Source organism: Falco punctatus (genome assembly GCF_963210335.1).
Source record: "Falco punctatus genome assembly, chromosome: 4".
Lineage (NCBI taxonomy): Eukaryota > Metazoa > Chordata > Aves > Falconiformes > Falconidae > Falco > Falco punctatus.
This window is the reverse complement of record NC_137583.1, coordinates 5,234,798-5,260,252: the sequence shown is the minus strand read 5'-3', so window position 1 is coordinate 5,260,252 and position 25,455 is coordinate 5,234,798. Positions and strand designations below refer to the sequence as shown.

Here is a 25,455-nt window from a genome sequence, read left to right as displayed (position 1 = left end):
CTCAAAAACTTGGTTCAGGTTTTGCTACTATTATTTCAGGATTTTCGTCTGTATTGTATTTTCTTCCTTATTTTCTTTTACATAGGTGTATTTTTTTTTATCATTGTCAAACATTCAGATGTATTACCTGCAGTTTATCCCTCAACCAGAGAAAACTATCTTCAGCTCTACCACAGTCGTCTTCCTTAAATTCTGATCCTCAGTTACATCTTCTGAGAAAAACCAACCTGGATGTGCTACCTGAATGCAGTTAGAATATATTTGCGGAGAACACAGGACACTGCCAGATCCCAGAAATCTATTTCCACTCAAAACAACACTGGACTAAACAGTCAACAGGAAAATATTCTATTTTGGTAACATTTCCCATCTTCTTCACCAGTCTTTTAATGTATCGTATTACCTAGGTTTAAAATAAAAACATTTTACCAGCATTTGGAGGGAAGGTTTCTCATATTTGCCTAGGCAAGAAACTCCTTTTTTTCCCTCTTTTCTCCCTTTCAGTAGGTTGAGGAGGGAGGAGTGGTTTGTGCCATTTGACTTCAGAAAACATCTCAGAATTCGTGAGAATCAATGGGAATTCCCATTCTAGCTGTATTCAGTCCTATTTTTTAAACAGCCAACACAAACTTTTCAATAACAAACTTTGACATCAGTGAATTCCAGCTCTTAAAATGTACAGTTAATGAAAAGAAATTAAGACCAGCTTTATAAATGAACAGGCTTGCAACCACAACCTCTGAAGAGGCTCCCACCTTTCCTGCCGTATAACGCACAGCTCCATCGCCCAGCCAGCACGGAACCATAGCCTTGTAGAGCAAAATATTTCTGACTCTCCTGCAGGAATCAAAGTAAATATTCCCCCAGCCATCAGCAAGCCTGAGAGCACTCCGAATCAAAGCTAACCATTAGAGGGCAACCTGATTACATGAGCAGGGGTTATTCTAGCACAAGGGCTGGGTTTCACTCCAAAAACACTGATCTAGGGGATTTAAGATTCCATGGATGGACATGGAATTAAAAAAGCTCTTGATAAAATATATGGAAGAACACAAGCCAGAAGGGTCCGTGTTAGCAGCTGTTGCTTTAAGAAGCACTGTACATGACTACACAGTCACTGATGCTCTTCAGTTAGAAATTAAACCCACTGCATCTTAAACCAAAGAGTGTGATGAACCTCACTATAGCTCAATGGGTATGACTGACGTGCAGGGAAGGCAGAAAAAGCCAAGGGAAATGATGGCAGAGCTCCATAAAACAAAGATTTGCATGGGGAAAAAGAGAAGGGGCCATTACCTTTATAAAAACGTGTCACCTAAAAATATCAAACGGAATTATCAGGTGGCGATTTAATACAGGAAGTAGTTCTTCACGTATTGCGCCAATAACAGAACTTGTTGACAATCTGGCATATACCAGGGACAACTTGGCTGAAAATGACAAATAAATGTAAGAAATGCCTATTAGAGACTAATATACATATCCACTTGTGCCCCGGGAAATTCTTGAGCAACAAAAGACTGTAAAGTGCAACTGCAAGATAGAGGAGCATCACTGTTTGCTTACCTCTTTTCATAACCTTTTCTAGCCCTGCTGTTGACCGCTATCAACTGTAGCGCATGGTCAGAGCTGAGCCACTATTGCAGTCCTTGTAGTCTCAGGAAATTTGCCTTTCTGTCACCCTTCTCTGTAGGTAAATGCTGTTCTTGACAGAGATGGGGGGGGAGGGTGTCACCAAAATGTGGTTGCTTCAGCACACACTGACATCATTAAGGGTTGAAGTGAAGGAGGGAGACTGTAACCTGGAACATAAAATCCCTGGAGTTATCTCATTACTCATCTTCTAATCATTAAAGTGGTTCTTTCTCACATGTCAGCAGAAACTAGAGGGATCTGAATATAACGAATAACATTGTGCCAGACCCAAATCAAGAACTTGGGCAGTGTAGGGAAAAATACTTCTGATTAGAAATGAAAAGGATGAAAATTGTATTCATGCCATTCCAGACCAATCGTTATTTCCAACCCTCTCATTTCTTTCTAAAATCAGAGTATACAAGGAACCAGGATTAAACCTACAGTTCTTTCCTGGGAAGAGAAGCTGCAGCTCACAGGTACAGCAGCTCTATTTATAAAATCTTCAACCCTGGAAATTATGCTTTTCCTTGAAGCTTTCATCTGCATTGAATGCTGTAACAGAATGCATATTGGACAGATTTTGTGGATGCTCAAGGACACGTTTACCACGAATACACTAATAAAAATATCATCAGGGAAAACGCACCTGGAAAATGTGAGATATGTAAACGTAAGGTCAAAGAAGAGGATCCTTGTAGAGTGCCTACATCCAAGCCTAAGAAAACACGGTGGGGTTTTTCATTTTAATAGGGCAGAAAACACAAATATGTGCCACAGTCTTTGACCCAGTTTTGGGTACCGCCAGTTATGGGCTTTCTGGTTATAAAGGTAGTATTTTCATATCCAACCCAAACATAACTATTCCAAATTAATATAGGGATAACATCTCTGGAGTTTGTCTCATCTGAGAGAAGACACTGTGAGGAACCATACAGAATCAAAAACTTTAGTTACAAAGAAATACTTTTTCTTCCTGTTTTTTTTTCCATATTCAATCAACAGATCCCATCACAATATGGTTATAAATAGTTCTGTCAGGATGTCAGTTGCTTTTATAAATCTCTTCATAAAGAATAAGGATTGCAACACAAGAAAGAGAACACAATAGGATGACTGTACCCATCTGACATTGCAACACCCAGAAACGTGGACCCTGGTCTGAGTGGAACTCCTAAGTACTAACATAGTATAAATATACCCTAAATATACACTGGACTTATTTATTAATGAGAGCTCAAGACAACACAGAGGTGCTTTTTTGTTGCCCTGTCGATGTTTCTGAGCAGCATTTCCATGCGCATCCTTGTTAAGCACGACCCAAAAGGTTACATGATTTTATGGAGTGAAGGCTGCAAGAAGCTCACAGAAAATGAAAAAGATCTCTTCCTTACCCTCATGACAATCTACTTTTCATTCTGAAAAGCATCCTCTTCTGAAGTAACAATTAAGCATAATTTCAATACCTAAAAAATATATTATACAGCACAGTAAAAAGGGCTCTGCTGGAAGAACAAACATCAATGGGTAGAAGGAAAATACAGTCATTTCAAAACTAGGCATATATAAAACTCTGCCTGCATAATCGTGCAAAGCAAGGAAACAAGCAAATGCCTTTTATGTGTTTAGAGGCCTGGAGAACAGAAAACATCACCGTTTTTGAGAAGAGGAATTCACGAGTCTGTAGAGGAGACAGTAGGTATGAGTTTCTGACCGCACAAATGCCACAAACACACTTGCCAATACTACAGCTTTTGGCGGCAGATCATCGCTCTTACACTTCATCTACAGCTTCTTTGGCCACACATCCAGCATTTCTGGACACCCAAAAGCTTGACGCAGGACAACTCATACAATGCATGCTCAGTGGGCTTGTTACCTCCTGGTTCCCTTGGGCTATATTTGCTCTGTAGACATGGTGAAAGCAAAAGGCAATTCTGGAAATCCAGAGCAGGAATTACACCAGCAACATGTCTATTGCATTTGCATTTGAAGCATTAGAAATACAGGCAAGAGATCCTCATGGAAACCTGTGAAGGTTTTACCATCCAGATATTTCCTGTTCCAATAGGGGTGAGAGAACAGCAATATTAACAGGAAATTATCTCTATCAAGGTGGCTGAGAGATGGCTGACAGATGCCATGCACTGTCTCTGGAGCACATCCCCCAACAGCACTTGCCTTACCGAGCTTTCCAAATCTTAACAAACTACATCCCTTTGAAACCAAATACTCTTTCCTGAGTCCTGCTCACACTGAGCCTGTTTTCACACTGAAAATAGAAAATTTGGCTAAAATGACTTTTTGTGAAAACCATTGCAAATTCCTTAGCTTCCACCCAGAGAACGAGTTCTTTAGAACCGCAAGGAGAGATCTTGACTCACAGAACTCTTCCTGAGCGGTGCTGGGCAACACGCTTCCCCTTCAACCCTTGGGTACTGCTTGTGCTTGCTGTAAATGAGTTAAACTGCATACTACTTACTTTTCACCCACAAGCCAGTGAAGGCTACAGACCACTAATTTATGTGTTTATCTAAAGCTTCTGATGTTCTATGTATTTCTTTGAAGTGTTTTGGTTTTGTTTTTTTCAAACTAGGCTGTATATTTCCCTTTCAACTAAGGATATAAAAGTTAAATTGGTGGGCTTAGCTGCAATTTACACACTGGTAAGTGTAAAGCACTGGCATTTACAAGCCTTCTGTCCAATAGACACATACATGACAGCTTAGCCAAAAATCTGCAAATATTCATTAAAATTCAGAAGCAAATTCATCCATATTTAGAACTGCTTTACATTTGCTTTCTGCAAATATTTGAGCACTTGTATTTTAATAGTACAAATACTAGTGAAGAATGAATTTTAATTTCAAATAACCACTGAGCTTAACGTGGTATGTTCGACTATTACGTGCGTGGTCCATACACTAACACTTAGCCAGTGAGAAACGCCATCTGACCAGGGCACAAGCAGTACTCTGTGACTTCTACAATTAACAGTGCAAAATCTGAATATGAAATATTTCCACACTCATTAATGTGGAAATTTCACAGCACACCACAGAATTCATAAAACATTACGGTGCCCTTTAAACCTTACCTATGGCAGTAATAAGCCTCAAAGAGCTAGAATGAGAGGAGGCTCTGAACATCTGCACAGACTGGCACAAAAATCCTGCATTTTGCATTGATTGAACAGGCCTTATGAGAATTTCTGCTTAAGAGATGGGAATATTCAGCAACCCAGCTCTCACTTTTACAGAAAGTAAAACATCCATTAAAAGCAATTTTAATTTAGACAAGGTGTTACTTCCATATTTCAGCAAATTATGAAATTAAGGGGGAACATAATGTGAAATTATTTAGGTTTATGTTAAATTCTTAAATACTGGTGTTTAAAATTTAGTAAATACCTCAGAAAGTTTGCTTAGCAGCATTAATCCTGTGGAATCCCTCTAAGACCTTGTAATCAGTCAAGCAGCAGAGAAGGAAAAAGCCTGTTAGCTCAAACTGAACAGCCAGCTTCTCCCTCACAGATCTTACCATGATGAAAAAAAAATGTATTTTGAGAGAACCTTCCTTGCCAGCTGAAGTTTGACTTGCATTTTGCGAGATCTACTGCCATATGTAGATTTTTACCCAGAACACTTCCCTGACATAATATTCGTACTACACAAACCACAAGTTTGGGAGTTGGAGTTTTGTGCTTTAATTTATGTAAAATGGCCCAGTGTAGTGTCTGGGAGTCTCTTTCTCCCGGTTATTGTAATACTATGTCTTCAGAAAGACGTCAAAGTTCCTAGGACAGGCAGTTTTCAGTGTATGAATAACTACTGCACATCTGACTATTCTCTTCCAGGCTCTGTTTACCCTTTATTTTCTTTGTCGTCATGGAATGTCACTGAGGTCTAGGCATCCTGCATAAGCAAGCAAGTTTTTAGGCTAGCAGCTAGGAAGTATCAGGCTGGATACCACTGTCATAAGTTTTTAGCATAATTTTTCACTGCAAATCTTGCCTGAGTAACTTTTGAGTATGAATGAAAAAGGAAGCTTTAAGCCTATCTGTACTTGAGCTCAGCAGGCAATCTCTTTAACACTAACTTAAGGGTTTCCTCCTTAAACAGTACTATCCATTTAGACATAATCCACTAACTTCAATATCTATTTGGAGAGTGAATGTACACTGCCTAACACTCTTTAAATTAACTATCTGGGGGGAAAATTGTGTCGAAAAAATGAAATCTTCTCATTCCAGCTAATACTCAAACTTTAGACAGAGATCCATCTTCTTTTACTCATTTGGCTTATATGCCATTTCAGTTCTGGAAAGTTTCCATATTCCCATCCTAAAAAAAATATTGTTTAGAAACACTACAAGCTTATTTTTGCAGTTTGCTAATATAGGTGCAGTATAAACAATGGATTTGAGGATCTTGCAGAGGAAGAAACCATTTTATACATAATCTTGTTTTAATGAACTCTGTTTGTAAACTGATGAACCCATACAAGACACTGATTGTGACTTTTTCCATCAACACAAAGCTGCGTGGATAAGAGCATGTACTTTTAACGTATGCTGTGAAACCCACTGCCTACTGATGCAACAGTCATCGCCAATTTCATTAAAGGTAACCATCCATATCCCAGAGCCTCAGTTCTGGCAAATTTCCTATAGATTTCATAAAAAAGTTTAGCCAAGCAGAGATAATAGTATCAAGAGCCATGTTAGCATGTTTAATGCGAACTTGCCCTGAACCTCGTTTACACATTACCCAGACAAATTTCATGGAATAAGGCACTCAGCATTTAGATTTTATCTACTATACCAGTCAGCTGAAACAACCAAACACTTAATGACTTCAATCTAACATTTTGGATTAAGACAAACATCTAATAACAGTACTTCACATGCTAGTTGATGATCCTTAGAGAAATTAACTGAAATCAGTAAATCATATTGATTATATTTTTATCCAATATGGTGATAAAAAATCCCAGATAGGTGTTAACTTTTTTCTCCCCAGGTCCAAGAAGGCTTAACCCACCCCAGCTTCATCTCAGCATGCACTGAGTGCACACAGTACTAGATGGTGTATTTTATTAGTGCCTGGGGGGTGCAGGCTGCAGCTACCTGCAGCAGCATCCTCCATCCTCCCTGCATCCCTTCAAAACCCCTGCATCCCACCCCCTACTCCTCCATCCTCCCTGCATCTCCCTCCAGCTTCCCCACCCATCACCCTCACATCTCCACTCATCATCCCTGCATCCACACACACTCACCCTGCATCATGTATTCACCCCTCACACCCCTCCACATCCCTTGATACCATCCCCCACTCACCGTGCCTCTCCCACACACACTCTTGCATCATCCCACACTCTCCTCCACCCTCCCATCACAATCCTCCGCACCCCTCAGTACTCCCCCATGCATCCCACATCCCCCTCCATCCTCTCCATAGTTCCCCACCCCAAAACTTCCAGAGGTGAAAGGGCAGCATCACGACCAAGTTTCTGGGGTTTTTTTGATGGGGAGTATCCATAATGTGTTGCTCTAGGAACAATTTTTCTTTCAGAAGAGCTCAGCAGATGTCTACTTGCCTTGCAGGTGCAGAGCAGAGAATTGATGCAAGGCTGCTCAACCCAGCAGCGGGACATCCCCTCACAACACTGGCACAATGTCCAATCCACCCCTGCCGGAACAAGCACTCCTGCACTTTTACCTCGATGTAAACACCATGTCATCAGTCTTAGAATCCTACCGCTCCATGGAGCTATATTTAAATTGACATTGACGAAAATGCAGAACGTTTCTTCAGTTTCCCTGAGATGCTTCATAAAAAGGGAATTTAGGGTGTTTGAATTGGAAACTCATCTGAATGGATTTTTGTTGAGAAAATCATCATAATGTTTGCCGATTAACTGTCACCCGATTAGCATTCAAACACGGGAAGAACCCACTTTTGGTGCTGCTTTTCCAGCCCTCAGTCTACACCCTTCTACCTTGTTTACAGAGAAAACATATGCTGTTTTACCTGTACTGGTGTAATTTAAATGGTAGAATTCCCTAACATGAATGCATTTCTGCCAGAATAAATGTGTTATACCAGTACAGCTTATTCATTTACAGAAAAGGGAATAAACACCAGGTGTATTAGCTACAAGTATGGTTTATTGGCCCCAGAATTATACAGCACTGGCAAAGGACCCTTGAGGCAGGGGGCAGCTTTTCTGGCAGCTGTGCTTCGGGATGCTCCAGAGTGAGATTATTCCTGCAGGCAGAACTGAGGAGAAATCACAGCATTGAAGAAAGTCACCCAGATCTTCCCCAGGGCTCTTGTCAGACACCTCTGAGTGTCTGGGCTGACACAGCTCTCCTGTGTCTTCATGCTGAAGTACGAATATGGGTATCAGCCATCACAGCCTAACAGCATCCGGACTGGTCCATTACAGCTGTGAAAGGAAATTAGAAAATAAAACAATTATGCTGCACCAACAAAAGCTATCCATCAGCACCAAACCCATGTGCTGGTGAGGCCTGCTGTAATTTCCTTGTAGGTGCTCACTGCCCCATGAAGGTTACTGATGCTGGTCAAGGTTTGAAGTCCTGTTTGTGAATGCACTCGGACATTACCAGAAGGCATTGGGAGGACTGTCACCGATAGCCAGTGGCCTTTGCTTTTCTAAGAGAAGGTGACACCTCGCCGGGACCCCTCTGCTCCCAGCTCTGAGCTGCTGTCACTGAGGAGCAGTGCCACCCCAGCCAGCCCAGCAGGCAGCCTACCCTGCGGAAACTAAACTTTAACAATAAGTAATACAGAAACTCATTAAAAGAGAGAATAAGTTACAAAAAAAAAAAAAAGTGTTTTACAAGCAAAAAAACACTGGTCAGGTATATTGTCAGCTACTTCTAACAGACTTCCCATGTGACTGAGAGGACTTTGGGCTTTACTAGCATCGGTGACAGAGCAGGGAGGGCTCCTCGGCTCAGCACACGCACCCTCCACACTGTAACCGGCTGCTTCCAAGGCCAAAGTTGGCCATTAAAGTTGTTACTACCAAAAAATGTTTCTAGGCTGGCGGCTACAAGCATGGAGCCCATTAAAGCAGAGGTCATGGTGCGCTGCTGGAGGTACAGTGTTTTCATTCATAGAGTGTTTACACATCCAAATATACTCGCTGGGGTTTGCTTACCAACAGCGTGAGCGCAGCCCGGGCCGCCTGGCCGCGTCCCGCGGGGGGAGCGCGGTGCCCGCCCTGCTGGCCGCCGCCTGGGGCCCGGCCCCCGGCTCCCACTCGGCCCCCGGCTCCCACCCGGGCTGACCTGCCGGAGGGGAACGCTGGGCGGCAGATGGCAGGCGGAGGGCCGGGGAGACCCCGGCCGGCTGAGACCCCCGAGAGCAGCACCACGCCGGGGGCGGCTCTCGGGCATCGGCCAAGGGGCGAGGGAAGCCCCCCCGAGCGCCCGGCGGGGCTTTTCCTACCGGGGGCCGGCAGAGGAGAAACATTTTCCGCTGGATCCTCCGGGAAGCGCGAAGCGGCCGGTGCCCGAGCCCCGGCGAGACGCCCCTGCGCGGGTGCGCAGCCTGCACTGCCCCGGGCGCCCGCCGCCAGCCCGGCGCTCCCGGGAATCGGGGCAGCAAGGGGCGGTGAGAGAGGGGCAGTGGCCGGAGGGAGCCCCAGCCGCCCCGGGAGCAGCCCCCAGCCCCGGGCCAGGCCGGTCCTCGCTGCGCGGCCCCGGCTCCGCAGCAACGTGCAGCCCCGAGCCTGCCGAGACCCCTCCTGCTTTTCTCTCTCGCTGCCTAGGAGAGAAAGAAAAAACCAACGCAAAAAAACACCACACACTAAAATCACTTTCCTTATTTAATGCCTTTATGATCTGTGAAAAATAATCGCTTTATGGTCTGCGAAAAATAATCACTTGTCCGCCACTTACTCAAATGTGAAAAGAAAATATTAACATTATATCATAAGCACGATAGTAATAACCGACGCCTAGCTCTTTCCAAACCTCTTTAGCATGGGTGATGGACGCAGCTTGTCGTTCTGTTAATTTAGGTTAATGCGTCAGTGAATCTACCTTTTAATTAAAAACGGCTGCTGTTTTCACGTGTACTGAAGTCGTCAGCCTGTAACCTAACCAGAAACAATAGCCAAAAATGAAATAAAGCGACAAAGTCCAACACCCGCCGTGCCCTGCCCGCGCCGGGGGACCCCGCAGCCCGCCCGGGCTCTGCCCGACCCTCCATCTGCGCCACCGCCGCCTTCCCCCTCCCCAGCGTCAATCCTTATCCCCAGGTTAAATAAAACATATATTTAAACAAGCATTTCGTTTGAAATAAGTCATTTTTCGTGTAAGAATATGAGCTTGCTTCCTGTTGCAAGGGCCGTATCCTGTGCTTACAAACAGCCCATCACTCATCCCGGCAGTTTATTTAACCTGGGATTGAGGAAGCCACCCCCGAGCATCCCCCGAGCGGGGCCGAGGTACCCGCCGACCCTCCGCTCCCCTCCTCACCCCTCGCGGCAGTAGGTCCGGACCCTGGAGCGTGGCGAAACGGCAAACGAGGAAAACTGGGAACGACCGTGCCAGGAACCGGGTGCCTTCAGCGCGGCTTCACCTCGGGGCCCGCCGAGGGCTTCACCGGTGGCGGGCTGGGAGCTGGCAGGCTCGAGGCGATTTTTAATTAAAGCTCGTAAATCTTGCTAGCGCGGCTCCTCTCCCGTCGGGACGCGGCCGTTCCGTGCCGGTAGCGAGGGCTGGAGGCATTACCGACAGCCGGCTCCAGCGCGGGGCTGTGCCACGTTAGAGGTGGACCTACCGCCCCGGAGACGGGGCGTCCCAGCACCGCCGTCGTAACCGGCCTTTGGGGCACCCCTGGGGGCGGGGAGGGAGGCACCGACAAGCCCCAGAGCCCATGGCTGCTAATTACCACCTTTAATCGGGAGGCCCGCCTAACTGGCATCCCTGCAGCGGGGGCTCAGAACGGGCCCCCGGCCCTGCCCCGCCGATCCGCGCCCGCCCGCCGGTCACTTCCACAGCACCGCGCAGCACCGCCGGCCCCGCTCCCTCGCTCTCTGCCCCTCGCCGTTCTCTGCGGTTCTTCTGGTTTTTAGCGGGACGGCGGTAATTGCATGTCTCGGTAGATGCTCTATAATTTGGTATTTCGATGGAAAATGTACAGCAGGGACACGGGGAAAACAAGTAAGAAAAAATAAAAAAAAAAGTAAAAAAGCAAACCGCACGATTTCGTGCTACGTCGCAGAAGTTCCCAAGGAGCCCGGGAGAGCAGCGGCGCCGGGCCTGGCCACCCCCCGGCCGGGCCGTGCGGGCTCCGTGCGGGCCACAGGGGCCGGCAGTGCGGGTTCGGCCGTGCTGCCCATCGGGAAGTGCTCGCTCAAAGCCGCTCAGCGCCCGATGCCGTCGGACACCCTGCTACACGCTGCCCCGGCCGCGTTTAAAAAAAAAATAATCACGATTTCGGATTAACAGAGCGGAATCTAATGAACTTATTGGATAGCGATTAATGTATCTTTAAAAGGCGAAAGGATCCAAATTGGCCCCAGCAAAGACTGCGAGCCGTGTCTCTCCCGGCCACAGGCAGGCCGAGCCGTCGGGGAAAACGATGGGAGAATCCGCCCCGGGACCGGCCGGGACAGCACCGCACTTTGTTCCGTCCTTGCAGATCCGCCTGCGAACTTGGATTCGAATCTCTAACCTGCCTCCGTGGGAAGAAAAAAAAAATTCAAAAGCACTAGGTTACTCCGAGCAATAGTTCATAAAATACTTTATTGAAATCAAGTAAATATCTTCGCATTAATAAAACCGAACATAAAATGCAGTTTTCGAATAACTAGGGGCACCACAGGGTTTTAGACAGCGAGTAGATGTGAAAGGTGGGATCCAGTGTCCTGGCCCCTCCGGGCCGTCGCACAACACAGCGTCCGTGGCGCAGCGCTCCGCAGGCGCGGAGAGGAGCGGCGGGGCGGGGTGGGGTAGGGGGGAAACGGGGACGCGACCGACCAAAACGCCCAGTTCACCGGAGACCGAAGACGACCGCAGCCTCTGACCGTGCCGCCCTCCGTCCGCTAGCCCGGGCCGCCGCGGGCGGGGCGGAGAGGTGCGGGGCCGGCGGCGGGCTCGGCGGGCAGCGCCCCGGGGGGGCGGCCGGGGCCGGCGGCGGTGGGGCCGGGCGATCACCCTCACTCCTCCTGGCCGACCTCGGCCGGCGAGCCCAGGCTCTCGGGCGGCTTCTCGGCGTCCCGGGCTCGCTCCTGCTCAGAGAGCTGCTCGCTGCTTGGGATGGAGTTCTTCTTGGGGCGACCCTTGGGCTTGGTGGGGGACTCCAGGCCGCCCCCCTGCAACACCTGCGAGGCGAGGAGGGGGGCACCCCGGTGAAACCGTGCTGCCATCAGCCCGAGGCGAGAGGAACCTCCCTCTCCCCCGTCCCCTGGAGCAAAGCACGGCGTCCGGGCCGCACCGCGGCTGCCGGAGCGGCTTCTCCCGGCCTGCGCCTGTCGCCCTCCGCACCCGGGGACCGAGCCGCGTTATTATTGTGATTATTATTGTTATGATTTGGCCAGGGCCGACATGCAGAAGGACGAGCCCGCGGGCCTCCGTTCCCCGGCGGGGCGCGGACCCGGCGCGGTGCAGTGCGCAGAAGGGGCGGACTCGGGCACTTACTATTTTCTTCCATTTCATGCGCCTGTTCTGGTACCAGGTTTTCACCTGGAGCTGGCTGAGCCCCAGCGATTCGGCCAGGTCTATTCTGCGGACGAGAGAGAGAGAGGCGGTGAGCCCCGGCAGTTTTCGTCTCGGCTGGCAGCTTTCCTTCTTTGCAGCTTTCCTTCTTTTTCAGGAAAAACGAGCCCCCATCCCCTCCCGTCCCGTCCCGCCCCCGGTCCGGAGTGTGCGGCATCGCCTACCTGTCGGGCGTGGAGAGGTATTTCTGCTTCTCGAAGCGCTTCTCCAGCCCCATGAGCTGCAGCTCGGTGAAGACGGTGCGGCTGCGGCGCCCTTTCTTGGCCTTGCTGCCCGGCTCCGGGGGGGCCGGCTCCAGCTTGCCGCGGAGGTGCAGCTCCAGCGGGAGATGGGGCGAAGCGGAGCCGCCCTGCAGCCCCGACCCGGCAGCCAGCAGCGCCGAGCCCAGCCCCGAGCACCCCAAGGGAGCCAGCGGGAACTTGAACACGGCGGCCGGCTCCGCCTTCAGCACCGCTGCGGGAGAGAGGGGCCGTCAGCGTCGGGCAGCCCCCGGGACCCCTGGGGCTGCAAGGGAGCCTCGGTTTCCTCGGGGATCAGGCCTGCAAGGAACCCCCGGCCCTTCTCCTTTCTCGGCAACGACAAAGCGAGGCGGAGCGGAGCCGGCTGGGTGCGGGACCCCCGGGGCGGGTGTCGGGGCCGACCCTGCCCGGGTGCCCCTCGACTCCGCCGCCTCCGCGGTACAGGGTCACGTTTTACCCTTCAACCGGCAGCTGCTAATTGCTGAATGACTCGGGCGGTTACAAGAGAAAATAGTTTAAACCAACCGAAAAGCGTTCCCTCCAGTGCCACCCGACAGCTGGGGGATCCGGTCACGGTCCCGAGTTTCCCTTCCCCAGCAGCTTTCAGGACACTTTCGACCGAGGAACAACCTATATCCCTCTCCGTGAACCGCAGCCCCAGGATTTTGCTATGAAGACGCACCCGGGGACAGGACAGGGAAAGTTTCAAAACGGAGCGTCCCTATCCCCGAGGATGCTGCTGCAGGCACGTCGGTGCCGCTCTCGGCCCAAGCCGCGGCCGCGCAGCCACCCCGCTCCCCGGCGGGATGGGGCCGCTCCGCGGCGCGGGTCGGCTCTCCCCGGCACGGCACGGCGCGGCTCTGCTCGGCTCGGCTCTCCCCTGCCCGGCCCGGCCCGGCGCGGCTCGGCTCTCCCCTGGCCAGGCCCGCGGACCCCGCGCTGCCCCGCAGCCCCCGGGCCTGCTTGCCCGGCGCTCCCCGCCAACACAGGCGAGAACAAGCCCTGTGGCCCGAGAGGGACTTTCAGAGGCGCCTCTGCAGGCTCCCGCCGCTCGGCCTAAGCAGAAACTGCCTCAGCCCCTCCCAGGGCCTGATCCTGCCCCGGCTGAACGCGGCGGGAGCTGAGCCATGAGGGCTATAAAGAGCCTTTTATCTGGTCCACCATTTCAAATAGTTCTGCCCGTCTTGAAGATAATACTCATTTCCAGATATTCTAACATATCTAACGTGCTCCCTTGTAACGAGGCTCGATGCTTTCCTTTCTCTGTTAAAAGCAGAACACGAAATTGTTCGTTTCTATAGATAAAGAGCGATGTCTCCGCAGATGAAGATGGCTTGGGAAATGAAAGCTTTCGCGAGCACACACTAAATACTGGCGTGTATTATTTTTTAAATATTGGTGCTAAAAAAACCAAACAACAAAACTATGCCGTTAATGCACTTCATTTGTCCTCAATACTATATCAGACTGGGTAGAGCACGCTGGCTCCCGCTTTAAATAAATCTATCTATATATAAATGTTATATATAGAGAAAATAATATATAAAATATAAATATCTGTTGGGTTTCCAGCTAAATCTGTGTCCGCAGAGCACTGTGCCGCCTCTTGCAGCCACACAGATAATACACCCCACTGCCTCAGGCTCCAGCAATCCACGCCCCATCCAAAAACGCGGGGGGAAAGCTCAACGACAACGGTCTCCCCGTGAAATTCAGCGGCCAGTTTGTGCAAGCGGCGTCCGAGCCCCGGAGCCGCTTTCCCCATCCGAGCCCGGGGCAGCGCCCGGCCGCGGGCCAGGAGCCTCCCGGGCACGGCCAGAACCGCCGGCCCCACGCGCGGCCGGCATAGCCCGGCGGCGGCGTTTTAGGCAAAATTCACGAGGTTTCCTTCAAAGGGACCGGCTCTAAAACGCGCTGCGGCGCCCCGGCGGGATCGCCTCCCCGCCTGGCCGCCCCGCACCCGCAGCCCGCTCCCCCCCAGCCGCGGGAGCCCTCGGGGCTCGGGGCGGGGGGGGGCTTCTAACCCCCCGCCCCGGGAACGTACCGAGGTGGTTGTGGTACGGCCGGGCGGAGAGCAGCGCCTGCACCCCGAACTTGAGCAGCTCCCCGGCCGGCGCGGCCCCCTTGGCCTCCGGGGGGTCGGTGAGGATCTCCTCTATCATGAAGCTGCGGTAGCGGTGCGAGCGGTGGTCGGGGAAGGCTTCGGCCGGGAAGTAGTGCGCGGGCCCCAGCTCCAGCGGGTGCTGCATCCTCGCCGCCGCCCGGGCCGGGGCGGGGGGGGAGCCCCGGCCGCCGGGCCGCCCTAGCGCAGCCCCCCGGCCGGCGCTGCTGGCAGCCGGGCAGCGGGGCGTCCCGAGGGCGCTCTGCCCATCGCCCCGCCGCCGCCCCCTACCCTGCCCCTGCCCCTGCGGGCCGGGCCCGGCGCGGCCCCCCCAGTGCGAGTGGCCCTGGACCGCCCTGAGCAGCGCGGCGGGCCGAAGCCGTTACCGCCGCATGCACGCGGGGCGCGGCACCGGGGAGCGTCTCTCCGCCCCGGGACGGCGGGCAGCGGCCTATTATACCGCCGGCCCCGGCGGGGCTGTCAGCGCTGCGGGGGAGGGCGCGGGAGGGGCTGCGGAGGAAGGAAGGGGCCGGGGCGGGCGAGTACCTGGAAGCGAGAGGTTACAGCAGAGCATTTGATCCCCTGCCACAGAAAGCAAATTAGCCTTTCTGCCCTCCGCGGGAGAGCAGACACCCAAACAAGCGCTAGCCCCCTCGGAGGGCAGCCCGGGCCCGTCCTCGTCCCCATCCCCGTCCCCGTCCCCTCGCGAGGGAGCCGCCCGGCCGGAGCGGGGGGACGCACGGAGCCACCCCCGGGGACCGCCCCGCCACCTGCCCGGGCCGCCCGCCCCCAGGGCCGGCTCCCCTCGGGGGGCCCAGCCCCGCCGCCCCGGCCGTGGACTCGCACGTCCTTCGCTGGGAAAGGGGCCCCGCCGGCGGCTCGGAGCCCTCGGGCAGCTCCGGTGGGGCGGCCGGGAGGAGCCGGGCTCGGAGGAGCTGGAGCTACCGCTCTGCGCTCGGGGCTGCCCGTCGAGGGGGCCCCCAGCCCCGGGCTCCCTTCGGGCCTCGGCCAAATCGCTGTAAACAACGGCAAGGAGCCGGCCAAGGAACGAAACGAAACACGGTGCGAAACGCAGCGTTTCTCTTGACTTTTGTAGCCTTTTCACCAACATTTTGCTCGGTACAACGGGATTCGTTTAATTCCTCTTTAGCCTGTGCTACGCAATTCAGCAGATAATTAATGAGCCACCCCTACTCATTACTGATGTGCTTGATGCGAGATTTATGTGCGAGAGTCCCAGCGCTCATAATCCCCAGCAGAAAACGCAGGCATCAACAGGGGAGGGGGGGCCAAGGCCAGCGGTGCCCCGGCAGCCCGGCCGGTGGGCTGCCCGCCGCGGGGGGAGCTGACAGCGGCCGTGGGATGAGTTTGGGCTGGACTCGGCCCCCTCCCCACGGCGGGAGCGGCACCGAACACGCGGATGATTTCCACGGGAGGCATGCCACGGACTCAGCCCAGCCGCTGCCTCCTCGACGGAGCTGTCCCACGCAGACGGACGGGCGTCGGGCTCACCCCCGGGGGAAGGGAAGCTCAGCCTCCGTCTTGATGGTTTTCGGCCAAAACCAAGGGATTTCGGCACGTTTCCTTTGCTGCTGCCGGCTGCCGCGGGGCTGGCGGGGGGTGCGCGGGGGCGTGCGGAGCCGTCGGCGGGATCTGTCCCGGCCCCGCTCCGCAAGCTGGACGGGGCCGCCGCAGGGGTCACCCGGGGATGCCGTCCGTGAGCGCAGCCCACGGGGGGACGTGGCCCAGCCGCGCCGCAAGCAGCACTCCGCGGCCGTTCGGGCCCGGCCGGCTCCCCCCGCTGCCCGGCCCCGGCCCCCACCAGGCTCCCCCGGCTCCAGCGCTTCTCGCCGGGCTTCGCGGTCCCTGTTCGGCAACACGGGTGGCGGGACCCGCAGCCAGCGCGCAGCCTCGCGGTGGCCTTTGCAGCCAGAGGAAGACGCGCAGGTCCTGGCTGCGGGGGCCCTTGGACCATCGGGACACCCGGGCCTGTAATTTTAATTAAATCGTGACGGACGGGATACGTGGACCTGTTCAGGGAGCTATGGAGAGCACGAGGCCGAGCTGCTTGCTCTTGTTAGCGTTATTTAAATCCTCCCGTCCTGTCGTTTCCCCGTACTACTCAACCATCGCATTAAACAAAGCTGAGGTGTTTCTTGAATTAATTTATGCTCTGTATTTCCACTGCCTTCCCAGATAACCTGTTCCATATGTTTACTGCCACTTGTACGGAGCAGTTCCGCGCGGAGTTTTCTGTTTTCTCCACATTTCTTCAGTTTAAAATTATGCCACTTGCTTTGCGAAACACTATGGACTTGAAAAGCACCCTGTTAGCTCTCCCCGGTCCTCCCGCCGCCCTGACATCTGTGGGAGGGTTGTCATTTATTCCGACATCACCCTTAGTCTTTGGGCCGCCGACGACTTAGTGAAACGCGACAAAACAGCGGCTGTTTTCGGGTGCCAGCCGTCCCGCCCGGCGGCTGCGGCCAGGGGCAGGGCAGGGGCCGGCAGCGCTGAGCCCACCGAGGCGCTGCCCCCGCCCCCCCAACCCCGCACCCACATGCCCCCCTGGAGTGCTCTGGGCAGCAGCGTCCCTGGGCACACCCGCCAGCGCCGGGGAGCCCTAACCGAGGTTAACGGGGCCACAAAAATAAGAGCAACAACCCTCCCAGTTTCCTCACGCGGCCTTTTGTCCGCCCATCTTTTGTCCATCTTCTACGGCGATCACAAGGTATTTTCATGCCAAGGTACCGATTTCCAATGGCCCAGGCAAAAGAGGCCTTTGGAGCCATCGTAAGAAATAACAAGGACAATAAGTATGAGTAAAATGAGAAGAATTTGGGCCAAATTCAAGGGAAAAGACAAATCCACATCGGATTGTTTAAACAACCTCACCTCCGAGACTAGCATACCATAAACAAACAGTACGCACAAAATAAATTACCAACTCCCCCCACACATTGGTAATTTTTTCCCCTTTAAAATAAAACAAGTCTCACGAGTAATTGTAAATATTTACACACACCCCATCCCCGTCTCTGAGCAGGTTAGGTTCAGTGCAGTACAGACCTGCTATCACTTCCCAGCGTACGGAATTACTTTTAATAATTTCAGGTTTTATATGCTTTGTGCAGTCTCTGCCCCGAAGCTGGTTATGTGAGCAGCTGTAGCCAGGCGGGCACGGGTGGCCTGAGGATCACACAGCAGAACCCCATCCTGGGAGCAGGCCTACAGCCCCCAAGTTCATTATAAATTAATTAACGTTTACAGAAAATGCTCCTATTGTAGGATTTTGATGTTGCACTGTAAGAAACAAAGGATGAACTTCACCATCTGCCTGCACTCACAGTCAATACTTTAAAATCGTTGCAAAGCTATAGCTATAAGTACATCAGTCAATATTTTTTTAAACTGTGACTGTTACAGTGCCTGAAATTGTTTAACTTTCCGGGCTTTTACAAAGCACATAAACCCACCCCCTCATTTTGCATCAACCTGTCCAGCAGATACAGTCCCGAGCGATTCACATACCCATGTTCTTTTATGAACAGCACAATTACAGAGTGGAAGGTCTGCAAAATACGTGGGGCTTTAGGGAGGAACTGGGTGAACAAGCTGCAGGCCCCAAATTGTATATGCTCCCCCACACACACACACACTAGAAGGGAACCACCTTTCTCTGTAAAAGTGGTCCTCATTTACTAAACGGGTTTGGGGTTTTTTGTTTGCACCAGGGACAGATTTTACGTAACTGTTAGAAACATTTCTAGAGTTACATACCTTTAAATATTTTTATACAAATGTATGTAGCTAGTTTCAGAAACTATCAATACATCTATCCCATTCAGAGGCTCATCTAATCTTCAATTCATGTAAAAGTGGAATGCATTTCTAAAGGCTTCTTTTGCTTGCTTTTACACTCCAGATACCTTGAGAGGTGTCTCTCTTTTGGCTGGGCAACTCAAAAAAGGATGACAGTTCAACTAGCGAACATTTTGCTATGAAGAAGGAAACAAGTTCACCCAGTGATTTACAATTCCTCTCCGGGGTAGGAGTAATTTTGCTTCGCTGATTAATCACCGTTTTGAAGGGAAAAAAAGTTGTGCTGACTTTTGCACACCACCGGCCCCTCCGTTAAGTTCTCGTAGTATTCTCCTAACTCGAACAACTGTAACGTGACAAATAATTAAAACTCTGCCTGCTGGATCCCTCAGGGAGGATCCCAACGGGGACCACATTGCTGCGTACGGGGGGCAGCACAGGACCCCCCCGCTGGCGAGCCCGGCTGGTGCGGTCCGAGACGGGGCGCTGCGGGCTGCGGCACTTAGGCAGCGCATAGCTCCTGCTGCCGACGCGGAACCTCCGCAGGGCTCCTCGCAAGCCCAGGGCACGGCTGAGAGCGGTCAAACGAAGGCTCGGCTTGCCCCGGAGCCGGAGGGTCCCCGCTGGCCCGGCTCGGCCCGCTGCCCGCCGCGCTGCCCCCGGGAGCCGCGCACCCCGCCCTGCAGCCGCCTTCGGATTAATTAACAACTGGATTTTGTATCAAAGCTCTGCATGCATTTTAAACCCAAACATTTCTCTGTTTTTCCAACATTACTTTTTTAGAAGGTCTAATTAATTGCCCCCCCGCCCCGTGCCTTGCTGCCGAGGCGCAGCCCAGGGCCGTCGTAGGCAGCGGCAGCCGGCGGGGGGGACACTGTCCCGGCCGGGGGGTACCCGGGCTGCAGGGCTCTGCTCGACGCCGGCCTCCCCCTCCCCAGCTGCAGGGAAGTGGGGGTGACCCTCATGCCATTGCGGGAACATCATCCCCGCAGCCCCTGCCCTTCCCACGGCTGCCGGCTGTCCGAGGAGGGGAATTAGTCACAGCGATCTCCGACTCGCTCACTTCTCATGGCACTTAATGTTCAGGAAATCCACAAAGTGGTACGAAGAGAGTGGAAAACGTGACATCACAGGCTAATTGGGAAGGAGCATTAGGGTTGAGGGAATAGCTCAGTCCTGAGTAATACGTTATGTTTAATGGCTGAGTAAAGCTTCATCAGCATTTAAACACGTATCCCTCTAAAAATGATTTTCTGCAAACACCTGGCCTCATCAGGCAGTTTGACTATTTAATCATCTTTGAAAGTCACGTTTAGAGGATGCAATTAGGTTTGAGCGAGGGCTGCAGGGAACTGTGCCCCAGACCCTTTATTTCCCTGCTGTACGAGGTACATCACCCGTCCTCCCTGCTACACACGCTCCAGCAGCTCACACAAACTAGGTGTCCCCCATTTCTTCCAGAGCTTTAGAAGCAACCACGAGGAAACCATCCCTAAAACTAGCCCGAAAAATCAGAAGCTCCCCTACAAGTGCGATCTCCCTCCCTACCACAGGCAGTGGGGACAACACACACCTGAGTGTCGCACTCCTCCTCCGTCATGTGCAACCACGCAACTATCCATCCAACTGTAACACTTTTCCCTGGCATCCTTTTATTTTGCAGAACACCAAAAGAGCACAAACAGTAAGACACAGTGTGAAAGTCTCTCTCTCTCTCCCCCCCCTCCCCCCATAGGATTTTAAAATCTTAATTATTTATTAGTGTTATTTCCCCCCTAGTTCATAGACAAGGGATTCAACGCTTGGAAAAACAACCCAGTAACTAGAGACAAATGTGATTAGATTTCCAGCTGGGCAGTATTTCTTGTGACAGCCTCTCCTCTGTGAACTGATTTCGAGTTATGAAGAGATCTGTAGGTACAGAGGGTCCTTTACCAGCAGTGCCAAAAGCGCAGTGGCTGCAGCTTCTAAACCCAGCGTCCCAGCTAACAGACGAGTACAATTATACTTTCCCTTGTTGACAGCACATATAACCATTTTTCTGCACCCAGAACTACTATAAAAAAACGGTGTGATGGTGTGCACAGGCCTTGGGCTCCAGTCAGCTGTCAGCGTAAATCCCCTGGTCCAGGGTTTCACATCAGAACTGATCTTGCACAGCACAGCTACAACCACAGTTGTATGGATGTGGAGCTGTGCATGGGAAACTGCAGGTAACACATGTATTTTCCAAATGACAGGAGATATATAAAAGGGTAGGTTAAATGTGGGTGCATTAGTTTAGTAAAAAATTACACTCAATCTGAAACAGCACCTATGGCTGCACTACATTTCTAGATGCGAAACAAGTTTCAGACAAAAAACAATGAATTGTCCTTACCACTCTTGTATTAGTTGAAATTCAAGCAAGCCTTGCATCTGTTGCAAAATTAAGGATGCCCTTCATGATATTACATTAGCCCCTGTGCTGTAAACACTTCAGTGTATGCTTAGGTTATTTGCTGTGTGAACAGTCGGCTGACTGAAAAAGGACTGTTTATAGTTCATAAAATTAAGTTAATGACTACATCTGTGCAGAGCTGGGGCCTTCAGTATTTGAAAGAGAAGTGAAGAAACAGAATAAAATCCCTACATTCTTTGGTTTTACAGTTAGCTTCCAGTCAATTTTGTTTCCTACTTCTCGAGTACTACATCAGATCTGGATGGTTCGAGGGTTTATAGATCAGCAGGGAGATGTTTAATTCATTTAACACAACAATGCCTAATTGAAACATTTCATTTAAAAAATAACAAGACGTTTTATACATATTAAAATCATACTAAAGCTGACTTCCCAGTCTCTCAGAAGCACCACGACAGCTAGTTAAAACCTCCTAAGTTAAGAGAGCCAGTCACCTAAAATAGCTTTCATTAAATGCCAAACAATATAAACCAATAAAGTGATGAAGGGTTCCTTTCTGTTAATTTATTTCTTAAACACATTTTTGATTTGTATGTGCATCTTATTTTTAAAATACAGGGACAAAACCATTACAGTGCCCCTACACTAGGGATCAGGAACAGAATCTCTTCTCATTCCTATAGAAATTATTGGCCCTGGCACAATAATGGTCTGCAGCCTGGGCTCACCAAAAAGAAAACCACACCAATCAAAAATACTTAAGAAAAATGTTATAAAAATGAACAACCAGGTGTCTGAAATCTCTCCTAAATGGCTTCTATTTTTAGAAGCATCTTGGCAATGCAGACTGCTGCAGATATTCCAGCTGAGAGGCCAAATGACCTGGTGCGGCTGAAGCCTGTCACGACGGAACCACCAGCTCCTACGGACTAAGGCAAATCAGGCAACTGCTACCTGCTCTGAGGAGTGTTAATAACAGAAGGTAATTAATGATACATGGGTTCCCAGGCATCAGACACTCAGAAACTGAGTATGACTTAGCACTGCAGGCTAGATTTTTTTCTTTAAATAAAATTGTGCCATGTGCATTAGGAATTCTGTATGCTGCTTATGTTCTTAACAGTCTTTACCTGTTTTAATCTCCATAGCTTGGCTGAGATTCAACAGATCCTTAAAAACCTTTTGTAGGAGTCTTAGTCATAAATCAGTAGGTGAGGTTAAAATGTTTAGCAGAAGTACTTGTGCTCAGTGTGAAGGATGTAGGTGACTGGGCAGGGGCTTGCTCTCCTCACCTTCATTGGAGTGGGGAGCCCTGGCCCATGAAAAAATTCAGATGCCTTATGCTGATGTGCTAAATTTCAGCAACCTGAAAACAAGGTTTGGTCCTGAACCAGCTGATGTTGGTGGCAGCTGTGTCCCCCGTTCAATGGGAGTGAGATCTGGGAATTGGGAATCCAATTCTCGTGAGATGGCAGGAAGCCAGCAGCACCAGTTCACAGGAGTATGCACGTGGGCTCATGGTGTGGGTTTTATGCCACTTCCTACTGCAGGGAGCTCCCTAACTTTCAGGGGTACAAGTGTCCCAGCCAAACCCCCCCCGATGCTGTAAGCCAATCTGCGCGAAGATCCTGCGCATCCTCTGCACAACTTCTTAGGCCAGGGCTTTGTTTAGTGTATCCTACTCCGAAACCAACTCAGGTCACAGAGGTCTACACGTGAAATCAAGGCTCATTATCTCACTGTTAACTTCAAGGGGGGCCTCAGACAGGTGGAGGTTACATCCTCACCCCCCCAGCTCTGCCCGCTCCAGCTGAGAGCCAGCACCCTGCAGCCACCCCCCCGGCTCACACTGCTGGCTGTCTTTGGACACTAATAAATGCACTACACTGTGATAACTCTATGGAAAATCTGTCCCATGGATTCACTTAGGTTACGATGGAAGAGAGAAAGGGTAAATTCCTCTATGGTTGTCAGCTTCTTCCTCCTGTATTCCACTTCAGCTGGAATAAGCATGGTTTTTCTTACTACCATTCATGGGCAAATTCAATTTAGAATGAAACAGGGAATTGGGAAGGTCATATTTTAAAGAAAGACTTGAAAAGACACAGTATTAATAGAGGTTAGTCTGTATACAGAAAATTACCCTTGAAGGAGTGAGATTTTGATAGATTAATTCCTTCACCATTCATTCAAAGGGAACTGTCTGTATGATGAAATTAATTACTCTCAGGGTATACCCTGGGCCCATACACAGGCTTTACTATCATCCTGAAAGTTATAACGAACTTACAACATTGCAGGAACAGATTTCCCCTCCTTTCTAGGGGATGATTAATGAGATTTACAGTACTTTCTAGAATTAGCCTTAAGACCAATGTTCTTATAACATTAAAGAAAGTGTGATGGCTTCTGATTTCCAGTCTAACCCTACCGGCCTTTCTCAGGCAAAACTTGGACCGTGCTTTAGGTCTTTTATTCTCCTTGCACAAGTGGACTGGGATTCTCAGAAGGGCTTCAGGCCCCTGATGCTGCAGCAGGTATTTTGAATTGTGTCTATGTGGGAAAACCTTGCTTCCGCTGAAGTCACCAGAAAGACATTTGCTATCCACTTCAGGCAAAACAAGAACCGTTTTTTACATTGCCTGCACCGCAATTCTTCCATCTGATACAGCAAATTTCTATTTACTATGTCCAGAATTAATTTTTAAACCCATATATGGCCATGGCTGCTCAAGAAGTTTAAACAATTTTGTTTTCCATTCAAGTATTATGACACTTGCAAATGTTTGGACTCTGATAGGAAATTCCGCGACCCACCGATGGTTATTGGCCTGAGCTACGGCCGGATCGATTTCACCCGGCTCTGTACCCTCCTGGCTTCATCGCTCTTCCCCGCGGACGGGCCGCGGCCTCTCCCGGCGGGGCACGACCACCGCGGCACAGCGGCTACCCCCCCCCCGCTCCCGCTGGACGGCCGCGCGGCCCCGTTAACACCCAGGGGACAGTACAGGGGACAGGGGCGGCGGCGGGTAGCACCGGGCAGCGCCGGCACCGGGAAGCACCGGGCAGCACCGGGCAGCACCGGGCTGCACTGGCACCGGGCGGCACCGGCACCGGGCGGCGCCGGGCAGCACCAGGCGGCACAGGCACCGGGCTGCACCAGGCGGCACCGGACGGCACCGGGCAGCACAGGCACCGGACGGCACCGGGCAGCACAGTGCAGCGCCGGCACCAGGGGGCATCGGGCAGCACCGGGCAGCACCGGCACCGGGCGGCACAGGCACCGGGCCGCATCGGGCAGCACCGTCGCATCCCGGGCCGCGGGCGCCCTCTGCCGGCAGCGGCCCCGGCGGCCCCGCCCGGCTCCCCGCCTCGCTGCCGACGGGGACGATCCCGCGGCTCGAAGAGGCTCCAGAGCGACGTGCTGAAGGCTCGTCCCCGGCGGGTAGGGGGCTCCCCGCGCCCACCGCAGCCTCGGCCCGCGGCCACGGAACCGGCGAGCGCGGAGAGCGGCGGAGGTGGCTGGGCACCCGCGTCGTTTTTTCGTGTTAAACACAAGTTGAGAGCAATTACCCAGCTCGCAATTAAAACGTCCACAAAAGGAAACTGTAGACTTGAGAGAATATTAGTACATAGGACATGAGGAAGGGAAAGGCCCAGCCTTTAATTACTGCATCTTAGCCTGTGTAACGGGGAGATGCACAGAAGAGCAAACTTAAAAGCCACCGCATGTTGCCCGTAAGGCGGGCACAGAAATGCCAGCAGGAGATGGCTGGGCCCCAAAGCCACACAGCAGGGCAGTGGTAGGTGAGGACTGACCTTTCTGCCTCCCTTTCTACAGCTGTTTTTTTACAGCTTTAGTAGCTTCTGCTGGAAAGCCACATCAGCCTAAAGCCTCCCCACTGCCTGGCGCCTGTACTTGCACAACAGCACTGAACACCAAAGTCAACAGGAAAAAAAGTGCAAACGCTTTACTGTTAAAGGCAGATTCAGTAGTACAACACTATTAATGCAAATCTTTCCACTAGCCTTAATAAGAGAATTAAGATCTCAGCTTGCTGAAAAAAATCAGCTGCAGATCACGTTTACTCCCTTCACAACCCAAATAAACTTCCAGCAAAATACATGTATTTTAAAATTTTATTAAGTGGTTAATATCACAAAATTTTGGTTCACAAAGGGGAAGTTCTACTTAACATATTGCAACAAATGGCAACATGAGCACACAAAAGTTGAGATTTTAGCAATAACAGTAAATAATAAGAATCATTGTTTTCAAGCACGTCTGGTATGTAACTGGCAATACCGATACATCTGCACATCCAGCAGCTCAGACACTGGCTCCTGCAGATCATCAACCGCCTTTGCAAAGCAGCGTGTCAGTACCCACCCCCCCGCTCAGCCATGAACCCCTCGCTTGGCTTTACACACCTGGGTGTACTCTGGGGCTGAGAGCTGGGCTTTCAGCTGTGCAGAAAACAGGGTGCCGAGGAGTACA

At 51.3% G+C, this 25,455-nt stretch overlaps 1 protein-coding gene across 2 annotated transcripts; it reads right to left on the bottom strand.

Annotated features, from left to right (window-relative positions):
• Positions 1-1,723: 1,723 nt before the first annotated feature.
• BARX1 (BARX homeobox 1) lies at positions 1,724-24,062 on the bottom strand. Of its 2 annotated transcripts, XM_080387114.1 has the most exons (4): positions 14,678-24,062; positions 12,559-12,847; positions 12,317-12,401; positions 1,724-12,000 (listed from the first exon to the last, which is right to left on the bottom strand). In XM_080387114.1, the coding sequence occupies exons 1-4, from the start codon at positions 14,880-14,882 to the stop codon at positions 11,836-11,838; spliced, it is 744 nt and encodes a 247-aa protein (XP_080243240.1). In that variant the 5' UTR covers positions 14,883-24,062; the 3' UTR covers positions 1,724-11,835. The 2 variants fall into 2 exon arrangements, with proteins under 2 accessions (XP_080243240.1, XP_080243239.1); XM_080387113.1 differs by having other exon boundaries at positions 11,902-12,401.
• Positions 24,063-25,455: the final 1,393 nt, after the last annotated feature.

What these genes read in the sequence shown, in the direction of transcription:
- BARX1 (XM_080387113.1), bottom strand. Translation starts at nt 14,882, where the DNA reads ATGCAGCACCCGCTGGAGCTGGGGCCCGCGCACTACTTCCCGGCCGAA. An exon ending in GCCGTACCACAACCACCTCG is followed by an intron (nt 12,848 to 14,677) that starts GTACGTTCCCGG and finishes TCTCTCCCGCAG; the next exon opens with CGGTGCTGAAGGCGGAGCCG. An exon ending in TACCTCTCCACGCCCGACAG is followed by an intron (nt 12,402 to 12,558) that starts GTAGGCGATGCC and finishes TCTCGTCCGCAG; the next exon opens with AATAGACCTGGCCGAATCGC.